Consider the following 12,407-nt stretch of genomic DNA (forward strand, 5'->3'; position numbering starts at 1 on the left):
AAGGTTGAATGTTTTCTAATAATGCATCTGTTATGTAAAAGTGCGTTAACCCGATGTGCTTATGCTGCCGCCGTTGAGGAATTTCGGAACTAACATTATTTTTAACATATTGCAAAACGAAGTAGTGAATCATTCTATATATTTTAATTTTAATAACTTCCAAACAATTGTGAGTAGCTTAAAATATCATAAAAACATAATTTAAAGTTCAGTTCCTCTGGAGATTACAAAAGTCAGCATAAATTTGTGGATTTAAGTGCCAAAAATTGAATTTTAAAATGATGAAAAAATATTTTTGTTGAGAAAATTTCAAAATTGTTCAAATTATGACTTTTTGTGCCTAAATCGCTGAATATTCATGGAATAGCTGTTCAGTTAACCTAATTAAGGATGAATATGATACAATTGATCATCAATTTAGAGCACTTTCCTATTTCAATTTCATACATAAAATTTCTGTCAAAGTATTGGTAAAATTTACATGAAAGTCAACATTCCATTCATACATTGTTGTTATTAAGGAACAAAAAAATATATAGCATGTATGAATGAAAGCGAAAAAATAACAGTTGTAGCATATGCGCTAAAAATATTATTGAATGTGGAATTGTATCGGAATATTATTACAACATATGCTGATTAATTGGGGGTCCTCGGTTTTAATAATTCATTATTTGCAAATGCCATCCACGGAACCAAAATGTTCCATATATATAACATTGATGTCCCTTAGGAATGCATATGTACATTTTGATTACTTGGGTAGTTCTCCTTTAAAACCAAATTTATTCAAACCTGAGACCCACATTAAAATTATTTGCACAAGCTCATCCTCTTATATTCATTCTATTTTAGATGGAAACATAAATGTATTGGAGCACTTATTTATAAATAATAAGAAAATATTCATGTATATTAATGAGAGTGCCTTAAACATTTTTATCATAATCGAAACAAAGTGCCTAACAATCCAAAACAACAACAAAATCGAATCATAATGTCTTCAAATCTAAGATTTTCACCGTTTGCATCGACCAATACTAAGAAAACAGTAATATTATCAGCACAACAGCAACCACAACAACAGACACCGGCCATAACAGCTGTCCGTATGAGAAAGTCAGCAACACCCACAAATATTCCAATGCCAAAGGCACAGATTGTGCGAGAGCAAAAGCCACCACAAGAGATTAAGCCGACAAATTTCTCTGACACTGACGATGACGAGCAAGATTATTTTGAGGATGAGTCTGATGGAAATCTGTCAAAAGAGGAACGTTATGTGCTCTTACAACCAAGAGGTAAGAAGTTAATTAATTAATATAAAGTCATGTAATGTAATAAATTGTCTTATTTAACTAGCTGAACCACAAGGACAAGAAAATTTATCGGGAAACGTCACGCCAGTAAACGATAATCAACGTAAGTTTATTTACTGTTTTCCCTGCTGTATAAATAGAATGTACTCATTTTGCTATCTTATCTTATAGAACTAAATATTTACGAAAAAGTTTCATCGAATCAACCGCAACCACCACCACCGACAAAAGTTAGATATGCCAGTGCCTCAACGGATGCAACAAATCCACCGCAAAGATTTAGTAATCGTAGTGTTTCAGTTGATTTAAGAGATAATAATGGAAGTCAGAGAAATTCTTTAATCATGCAACAACAACAACAACAGCAACAAAGTCAGCAACAACAATCAAATAGAAATTCCATTGATCATAATCCACAATCTAATCGTTCATCACTGGATGTATCACAATCAAGTTATTCGACATTAATCATACACGATAATAATGAATCACAGCCATTATTTTCTGGAACTAGTCCAGGATTTAAGCATGATCTTTATTTTATTAATTCATCGCCGTCGCCACCAAATTATAAGAAAGATAAGAGTGCATCACGTTCACTTGGAAATTATGCTGGTCATAATAATGAGGCAAGCACAATGACGCCAATAACTGAGAATGAGCAACAATATTTAAATCAGAGTTATGTCTTGAAGCATTTAGCAAAGGAAGTTAAAATACCATCAACACTTGACTCATCGACGAGAGATTCAGGCGTATCCGAAAATAATTCATCATCGAATCAACAACATTGGCCGGATATGAATAGTAGTCGTAGCAAAAGTAAATCTCAGCCAGATCTAACAAAGTTGAGTGGTGATGCTGAAAATCGTGAAAGTAATAATTCTGCCACAAATACATTAAATTTTAATGATTTTGAACAGTTGGAAGTAGAAAATAATAAATTGAGGAGTCAATTGAATGATTGTTTAATGAAAGTTGCAAAATCTCAAAAGCTTGAACAGGAAGTTTCAAATATTTATCGAGTACATGAGGAATTAGTACAAAGTTGTGAGAGACGTGAACGACTAGAGAAAACAGCAAGAACAAGATTACAATCAGATTGTCGACGCCTACAAGAATTAAATCGTGCCTTAAGAGAACAGGTTGAGACATTACAGCAACAATTGATTATAGCTACGACACAGCAACAACAACAACTCGCAAGTACTGGACGAACGCAACAAGATCTTTTGATAACGCAACTCATTCAACAGAATAAGGAATTGGTCGATGCAAATAAACGACAATATATAGAGATTCAGGCTCAAAGCGCTACACTTGAGGAACAAAGAATTCACATAAATGTTTTAGATTCAGCCTTAAAGAGGCTTGAGGAAGAGGTATGTATCAATTAGGGCTTGTCTAAGCTTACTCATTTCATTTTGGACACATTCCAATTAGGTACGACAAAAGCAACTTTATCAGAAACAACTACAGTCATTAATAAGCGCAAATGAGCGTAGAGATAAATTACGACTTGAACTTGAAAACGAATTATCTAAAGATTTAAATCGTACGCCTACACAATGGCAGTTACGGGAGAAAGATAATCAAATTATGCGTTTGGAAGCTGAATGCTCAAAATTTGATCAACGTAATATGGATGATGGACGTAATATGGGTATGGATGGTGCTGTACAGGATACAGATAGAATAATATCTGAAGCACATTCAGCACAAAGGAAAGTTAATGAGCTACAAACTCGTTTAAAAATGGTTGAAAATCGATTGGCAGAAAAAGAGAAGGAGGATATATTAAGGCAGTTACAAGAGCAACAAAAATGTAAGTTTGTTCATGCTTATTATAAGTAAGAATAGTCAATAAATAATAATAATGCCTTTACCATTCACAGTATATTCAGCTAACCAAGCATACAATATTTTGAACAATAACGATTATACGCCATCATCATCTTCAATTGTATCATCGACGCCCACAACCCCCTTAATTTATAATACATCAAATTACGACAATTTGATGCCATCGTCAAATAGCTCGAAAACTGTATCAGCTACATCAAATTCATCGTTTGATGCTATATTAGCCGGTGCATATAGTGGACTTTATCAGCAAAATTACGTACCAAAATTATCATCCGTTCCACCAACATCAACTGGTATATCACCAAATACATCATGCTCATCAACATCAAATACAATGCAACATAAGCATCAAGAGCCATCAATCACATCATCATCAAGTGCATCAAACTATTTAAATTATGATCAATCGTTAGATGAGCAGAGAAAAACGATTGATGATCAGCTTAAAAAATTAGATAATCAGCTATTAACAAAAGTAAGTGAATTAACATTAATACAGCAACAACATATTCAATTACAGCAGCAACAAAATCGAAATTTAAAATCGAAAAATGCTGCACTAATTCACAATTCACGAGCAAGCTCGTTGAGTTTGAGTTCAGCTGCACCAAGTCGTACGTCTATATCTAAAAATGTAAATGTTGCTAACAATTTAAATAGTACATATTCCAATTCAATGCAATCATTACCGATTAATTTTACACGTGAGGAAGATGATGAAGAACAGGAAGTGTTTTATTGATGTTAAGTCATAGAATTGGAAATATATATATAGTTGTGTATAATCTATCTATAGAAGACTGATGAGACAAGATATTTGGATGCAAATTGTGGATAAAGTTTGTATATTTTTATACAAAATTTGATTTATTGTGTGCTATTAACATGAATATACTGAATATTTAATAACCATATGCCAAGATGAGTAGGAACAAAAATAATTAATAGAAATGGAAGCTTTTGACAAGCTTTTTTTACTTTCCTAATAATCACTAAACAAAGATATTAACAAGAATGTTCTTTAACTAATTTAATTATGTTTGTAGCGAGAGAAAGCCTTAATTTTACATAAAAAAATTTACGCCTCATGTCCCTTCCATAAAGGGTTGTTTTGTCACATAATTCTCTGCTCATACCCTTGAGATTCTTACTTTTTTTTTTGTTTGTTCCCAATAATAATAAAATTATATATTTTTTTGTGAAATAAAATGATTTTTTTTTCTGTTTTAAGTTACTTAGATCATAGACAATTTTTTCAGCTTAATCATATTGCGTTCCCAAAAACTGCTTTTGCACAAATTATATCCAAAAAAGTTTTTACCCCCCATTGATTTTGTTAAACATGTTTATAACCTGAGCAGGGAGGATTATGCTTTGATATACAACTTGTTTAGTAAATCTATTGCTGATTTACTAGGCATTTTGAGTCAAAAGTAAAGTCCTATTGTCTGCAATTGTGATTTGATTTACCTATCCAAAAATCGTAAACAATAAACATAAACAAAGAATTTATTTTGAGAGAATTTTGTCAAAATTTCTATTTGAAACTCTAAAACCATAAAATTTGTTGGATTTCCTGACTTTTTGCCAAGTTTTTCAATCCATTCATAATCTTAAAACAAAATTTAGACGTAAATTGAGCTTTAAATTTGAATTTAAAATTCTGAGATGAGAATTCAAAAATGGCGGGAAAATGATTTTGTTTATGTTTACATCAAAGTTGCCTTGCTTTTGGGATCAATAGAATCTCTTTTGAAAGATTGATTATTAAAAATTTATCCCGAGAATGCAAAATTGGCATTAGCCTCGACTAATGCCACTTTTGTTCAATATTTTGAGGAACTCGCTCTTCACTTTTAATTGGCATATTGACTATTGAATTTTAAAATACGCAGTGCAATTAATGGCCTATCATATATGCTGAAAGTTTTCCGCTCAACCAAACCTTTTGTTCTGTTTTGTTAACTTTTGTGTGTTTGATATATCCAAGGAAGTTGTGAGAGGATGGAACAGCCATCAAAATCCAGGTAAATTTTTTTCTTTTGAATATAAAACTTTTTTTTAAATCCTATTCAAAAATATCAAGCACATCAGAGAGTATTTATTCAATTACCTTTCAGATATGCTGCTTTCCGAGTAATCTTCTTAGTAAAAAGCCAGTTTTAGCAGAGGAAATGGCTGCATTGACGTCATCCAATAATAATAGCGACGCTTTTCTGCAAAACTTAGCAAACTTGCGAAATCATAGGGAAAATACGCCTGCAAATTCAAGCAATTCTGGCAAGAATGAAGAAATTGTACTGCTAGAGAAGCAAGGTCGTTCGTCTCAAAAATTGCGAAATAATAATTTGGCACAAATTTCGTCGACAATTGGACATAATATGAATGACATCAGCAACATTAGTAATCAGCCATCGGAGAATTCTAAAGTAATTTTTCATATTGTCATTTACATGAACCTGATTTGATTCTTATTATTCTCATTGCTAAATAGCTACCGAAAATGTTACTCGCGCCACGCAAAGATCGTCAATCATCAGCTCCACCCTCAGCATTGCCTCGTCCTCCACGTACGATGAAACCACCAAGAAAAACCGAATACGGACGATTAAGTGAAACGGAATCAAATAAATCAAACAGCAAAAGTGAATATGAAATGAAAACGTCAAGTTTAAAACGTCATCAATCACCAGTCACATCAAGTGGATCTAAAAATTTTGTCGATATTAAGACAGAACTGCAAATGGCCCTGAACTCAACCAAGAATAATCCAAAGAGTTATGGGACGATAAAAACTGACACAACGAATAACATCACGAAAATTTATTACTCAAATAAGCCCGATTACTTGTCTACAAAGAATTATCAGCGCTTACCTGACTCACCGTCATCGTCTGACTCGCAAAAACGTTTTGTGACTAGCGGCAAAAAGATTACATTTATGCGTCAATCGCCTGGTGCGCAGCATCAATCACGTGAAGGATCAATTTCAAGTGGCTCAAATTCACGTTCAAGTCCAAAGCCTGATGGTGGATATCAGCAATTGACGCAACGTTCCCGGACTAGAACACCGCCAAAGTATTTAAATTTAAATCCGAACAATCCAACAACAAAAATTAATTATTTGACAAATAGCAACAATAGCTCACCAACAAAGCCAACTTTACCAAGCTCGAGTGTATTGCATCATGCATTTCAAGCACATTCACCGAATCCTGATTGGAAGCAACATCAACGCGCAAATAGTGGAAGAAGCAATAGTGGCGAAAACAAGTATCGCATACAATTTTAAATGATATTTTCTTTTTTTATTTCTTGTCTGCATAACGAGAAAGGATTATTTCATGGGAGATTAATCTTTGACATCCGAGACTTTTTTTTTATACGCAAGCTTGTAGAATTGTATTAAAAAGGACATAAATACCGAAACTTTGAAGGATTTTAATAAAGCAAAAAAACTTTTATGTCAATGAGCAGAAAAGTTCTTAATTTGTTGTTTAATTCCATTGTGGGTTGACTCAGAGTGAAGTTGTGTCAAGTTCGAACTTTTCGACATTCGATTTTCGAAAAATTCGAACTTAAGATTTTCGAAAAATTCGAACACTTTAAAAGATTTTGAACTTTAATTTCTTTTAAAATAAAAATGTACGTTACAAAAAAATTTGAATTTCTTGAAAAATTAACGGTCGTTTTTGAAACAACCACACTCTTAATTGACTTTGACAAGCTTTCTAGATTCCACAGAAAAATTTATGAAGGTTGGAGAAATTCTTTGTGTGAGAAAAATTCTCGACTTAAAAGCCTGTTTTTAAGATTTTTTTAATACAGCATAAAAATTAAAAATTTTGCAATGGAATTTTACTGGTTTGTGTAAATGACAATTGCTTATTGCTGTTATAAGACCAGTTTTGTCGGATATCTAGGAGATATTTTTAGATTCCAATAAGATACAGCTATGACGTGATAAATCAGAAGATTTAGCAGAAGATATTTGAGACAACATTGACCGAATTCTTTTGTATTTACTGTTCTGACGTAGATTTTTGATTCGTGATAAGTCCATAAATAGCTTTATTACTTCTGTGAATGAAAATTTTAGGTACGATGTAACAGAAAACAGCTGAGACGTCTTAAAATTGTTTATGAAATATTGATGTGTTGGTGTAAGGATTCAAAATTTATATTGAGGCTTTCTCATATATCAATGCTGGTGTTGAGAGTTCTAAAGAATTTTAAAAGCCACTGAGTAAAGTTATTTAAATACATCAAAGGTTTGATGACTCAGGAATATTTTAGATTTCATACATTTATTTTTCATGTCAGTAGGCATGTTAAATGGGCCGATTGACATACATTTTAATGTTATTCTAATGACGATCAAGCGGACAATATTCATATGGACTTAATTGATGTCTGAGTGTAGTGTAATCAGGGATATCAGCAACCCTATCTTTATTAATTACGTGGGTTCAATTTCCATTAAAAGCCGATCTCTTAATCATTACAGAACCAGAACTCGTAGTATATTCGGATTTGAATGGAATGTCGACTTCAAGATTAGTTAGAATCTTGTGGACTGCATTTTTCACGCAGAGCTAGAGCTTAGAATTCAGCTTAGGTGCGAGAATGTCTACTTGCAAATTAATGTGTCTACTTACTTTGATGCCCGGATTTCAATATGTATCGATCGCAACTATGATCCATAACCTCATTTAGACGTCGCCTAAAGCTGCTTCTTTTTCTAGTAGCTGCTCGTCAATTCGAAGAGAGCAACCAGCATAGGCAAAAACACAAAAATTCAAAATTTTAACGAAATTCTTGAAGATTTTTGAATAAAAACCTAATATGGCCACTTAAATGACTATAACTTTTTTTATAACCAATATTTTTAAATTACCTTTATTAATATGTATAAAATCGCGATACTGTCTATCAAGTTTATTTAAATCCCTATCCTCAGATTAAAATCAAATAAAAAAAGTTCCCAAACAAGAAGATTACTTTGATCAAAATTTTAACGAAAAAGAATAATCTCATCAATTTTGCTTTAATAAGTATGCCATGAAATTGAAAAGCTCAAAGGAAAAGCTCAAAAAAATTCATCCTACACACCAGACGCTTTAATTCAATCTCCCAACCTACCCAAACATCATCATCATCATCTCTAATTATCAATTTCATAAAAATGAAAAATTCGCAAGCAACAAGCTCAACAAACTTTCGATTGTGTTACACAGAATTCCTGTTAATTATTCTACCCACTTTTTGATCAACTTGAAACTAAAACATCTCATCCCCAGGCATGTTTATCTCATTCACATAATCAAATTATCATTAAAATGGATGGAGGTGTGTTTTAATATATTCTAGAATGAAAGTGCCCTGAATATTGTTGAGCTTGTGCTCATACGATTACCTAGAACTGTGCCTTTTTTTTTCTCTTCAATATGACTAAATGGGAGAAATGGCACAACATACCGTTACTTTCTTTATACACAAAATCGAATCTCATCTTAAAAAGGCAACAAGGCAACAAGATTGATTGTATTTGGTGGATACAAACCAAACTTATATATACGTGATGAGAGTGAATGTGTTATTTAGTGACGAAAAAAAAATGGCAAAACAGCGAAAAGAATTTCATCATTTTTACTGACTGTGCTCAACACACGAAAATAAAAAAAAAAGCTCAAAGCTTAATGTGAAGAAAAAGAAATGTTTAATGGAAATCTGTGTCAAGGTTTTTTTTTACTCTTTTCTTTCTTCTTTTGCTGTTGCTTGCTGCCACTGCCAACATATATTGAAAGAGAAAGATGTAATTAAAGTTTTTTTATTTTATTTATTTCAATTTGATATGGATAATGTTAAGGTTTCCGTACTTAATGAATTTTCCATCACTGTGATGAACAACGTAAGATATTCTTTAAAGGCATGGCATTAAGAAGAGCACGAAGAAATACAAAACAGAATTTATACATAACGGTTCTCATTCCACGAAAGGAAAGAGCAAAAGAACATAACATTGGCGGCCTACTTAAGCTCCTATAGTCTACTTTAATTTCCTTATTTCTTTTTTTAGGGTATTTATGCACGTTTATATCTTCTCGTTTCGATGCATTGCGACATTACGAGTTTCCCTTAAGTGTATTTCTACGTATACAATTTTTTTATATAATCAACCAGTTTATAGCTTCATAATATTCATTGTCTGGTGTGTATTATAAATTTCGTTTTTTTTTGAACACACAAAAATGAGAGAAAAGACTCAACTTTCACCCGTGAAGTGAATTTTCGTGACTGTAAGCACAACGTTCATTATTTTCATGAATTTATGCAAATTATTTGGCATTTTAATAAATGACCGTTAAATAACGGATAAAAATTTGAATTTTTTAGTTCAATTTTTGAATGTCTTTGTTCAATTTTTGAACTTTTTTGACCAAATTTACTTAAAAATTCATCAAAATATGAAATTATCATAGCAACCTTTGATTTTCCACTTCACACAAGGAACTAGCATATCCAATCAAACCTTTTTATCATAAAAATTTGTGCAGAATGAATTCAATGCAAATGAAATATTCCGAAAAATAATCTGTAAATTATTCCTTTGAAAAAAGAATTTGTAAGACTTAAAATTATATTTTTCATCTCATACTTACACTCACGTGTTTTTCTCTCTTCCTCTATACTTGAATATTTTTGTATTCTCTCTCGCGATCTCTCACTAAAAATCACAATGCCCATACACTACAAAAACTCTCCCACTCATATTAAAGACTAGAAATCCCCAGAATGATTCTTATAAGAAAATTATTTTGTTGCTCTTTTCAATGCTGATATGTTTTCTGATAAATTGTTTTCTTATTAGATAATTAATTGATGTGACTCATGGGGTTTGTTTTTAATTGAGGAATTATTTATTTTATTTTATTTCAAATATGGGAATTTGTTGACTTTTCTTATTTACTTTGTTGTGTGTATAAGAGATTAAATAGTATTTTGATAATTCTTGTGCTAGGCACTGAAATCTGCGTTGTGGAACTTGCCCCTTTAATAAAAGTAATCTTCAAACCTCTTTACATCTTTATGTATTTTTAGTATTATTTTACTTTATTTTCCTTTAGATGTTTTCTTCTTGAATATTCAAACTCGAAAGAATTTTTCTCTAAGAAATTTTTCGTTTTATACTAAAATATTCCCGCCAAAAACTCCCGAAGTTCAATTTTGAACATTTCTTTTGAATTTTGATCTTACGTTGCTTTTTAAACACTGAATGAGCGTTCTCAACACTAGGTATTTCTTCTGATTGCAAGCCCTAGCAGCAACCATCACACACATCATTCGTAAAATTATGACAACATTTGAATTGTCCAGTTTAAAATTCTTAAAGTTAATTAAAGATTTATTACAAATTTCCAGCAAAAAACGCTAAATTCAATTGCAATTAATTGACTTTATTTTTCAGTTTTTTTCCGTCATTTTTCCAGGAAATATATGAAATAAATAAAAGCTATTGAATGCAAATTAAGGCTCACTGCATAAAAGTTCTGAATATATCTACTTTGTAGCTGGTTTTGCAAAAATGTAGAGTTCTATCTGTATATCATCATAAAAGAGACTTATTACAGGCATTAATAATCAGACAAATTTGAAAATTTTCCCACAAAATTTATCATACCCTCAAAATACATCCAAAAACATCGTTCATCCATATTTATGTACCCAAGCGACACAAGGTCTTTATGCCAGTGTTACCCAAACTTTTTCGTGACACGGCACACTTATGTGGTAAGTCACAGTCACACATGGTACGCAGTTCATGGCATTTCTGAAAATATTGATACGTGTGTGCCTCAACACACAGTTTAACCAACACTGCTCAATATGGACATCCTCCATCTGTTTTATGTCGCTCGTGGCAAACCAGTCATGCCTATAAGTCTAAATCCTTTGGCAATTTAAATATAAAATAAAAAAATGTTTAAAGGTCAAAGGAAGAGTCAGCAGCAACATAAATAAATAATCACACCTTATATGCAAAAAAAAATGTTAGGTAGGTGTATTCAATATCAAACTGTAGATTCCTATGACTTCTGACATTAAAGCATCATCCAATAGATGAAATGTTCTTCTTCAAACAAAATGTGCCACAACAGAATGAAAATTGTGCTGGGTATTCGGATAAATTTCGGAGAGGAACTTGGGCGATATGTCTGTAACCCAACAATAAAGTGATTCTCTCAGAGCAGCATGAAGTTGTGAGAGATTCTCTCCCAAAAAGTTAAGTTTCTCATGACTAAGTCACAATATTTCTCATAAAATTAAATTCAGTAGAGAAAGAGCACTCGACTTGTGAAGTCATAAAAAAAAAGGTTTAACTGCATCTTAATTGCTTCTCTAGAGTCATAACCCTTGACCCTAAAAACGTGCAACATCCATCAGTGATTATTTTTTTTTTGTTTTTAAATTAGTCGAATGTGTGTTTTTAATTATTTTATTTAAAATCTTTGTAGTAAAGGAAGTAAAGTCGTGAATTTTGTGAAATTTCTTTTTTTCAATGCCTGAGTGATGGAAAAGAGAGGAAAAAAAAATTTTCTTTGAATAAAAATAACTGAATAAAAAAAAAATTATTTTAAAGTTTACCGTTGCAAAAAAAAAAAAAAAAAAATACAGAGTGGAATAAGAAAAAGAAGTAAAATTTTTTAAAAAAAGAGAAAAAAAAGAAGTAAAGCAAGTAAAGACTGTGAAAAGAATTGGAAATCAGTGACGTGGATTTCGTATATATAATATAAAAAATAATTATTTAAGTTAAGCTAAAAATAAAAAAAAAAATGTAAAAATTTTAAGTGCATCTTGCGATATATAAAAAGTATAATTACTTATACACATTTAAGGATAGACTCAATTTGTGGATTTATTAGTTACTGTTCAAGGTATTTAAAATTATTCTTACTTTATTTTATACGAATTCGAAGCTCGACGACTCATATTGTGCAAAATATAAATACTTTCGTGATTGTTCCTGCCTCAATACATTGTGACTCAATTTGAGACAACAACAACAACAAAAATGTCAGTTCTCGTTCCTTATGATTGACAATAATTTTTCTTTAAAATAAATATGCATGTGGTGTGGATGGAAATGAAAATGTGAAAGTCCTTGAACTTTTCAGTCGTTCAGATCATTCTTTTTTGTGTGTATAGACACTGGGATCTTAT

The 12,407-nt window shown here is 31.5% G+C and overlaps 2 protein-coding genes across 3 annotated transcripts in view; both read left to right on the top strand.

Annotated features, from left to right (window-relative positions):
* The first annotated feature begins 59 nt into the window (after positions 1-59).
* On the top strand, positions 60-6,666 carry LOC139091310 (angiomotin-like protein 1). Its single transcript, XM_070641334.1, has 8 exons — positions 60-169; positions 856-1,301; positions 1,363-1,422; positions 1,491-2,701; positions 2,763-3,144; positions 3,215-3,660; positions 5,306-5,614; positions 5,680-6,666. Exons 2-8 carry the CDS (start codon positions 998-1,000, stop codon positions 6,475-6,477), a joined length of 3,510 nt encoding a protein of 1,169 aa, XP_070497435.1. The 5' UTR covers positions 60-169; positions 856-997; the 3' UTR covers positions 6,478-6,666.
* A 4,866-nt stretch (positions 6,667-11,532) lies between these two features.
* LOC139091473 (uncharacterized) overlaps positions 11,533-12,407 on the top strand; it is a 56,403-nt gene continuing 55,528 nt past the window's right edge. For both annotated transcript variants that reach the window (XM_070641587.1, XM_070641590.1), the window contains exon 1: positions 11,533-12,121. The gene's annotated coding sequence lies outside the window, so the exon portion shown is untranslated. The remainder of the gene's footprint in view (positions 12,122-12,407) is intronic.

Source organism: Chironomus tepperi, unplaced genomic scaffold (assembly GCF_022539635.2).
Source record: "Chironomus tepperi strain 1889 unplaced genomic scaffold, CSIRO-AGI_Ctep_v1 contig_244, whole genome shotgun sequence".
NCBI lineage: Eukaryota > Metazoa > Arthropoda > Insecta > Diptera > Chironomidae > Chironomus > Chironomus tepperi.

Excerpts from the sequence above, each read along its gene's own strand:
- LOC139091310 (XM_070641334.1), top strand. The coding sequence starts at position 998 with ATGTCTTCAAATCTAAGATTTTCACCGTTTGCATCGACCAATACTAAG. Across the intron at positions 1,302-1,362 it reads TGTGCTCTTACAACCAAGAG|CTGAACCACAAGGACAAGAA; the intron begins GTAAGAAGTTAA and ends TTATTTAACTAG. Across the intron at positions 3,145-3,214 it reads GTTACAAGAGCAACAAAAAT|TATATTCAGCTAACCAAGCA; the intron begins GTAAGTTTGTTC and ends TACCATTCACAG.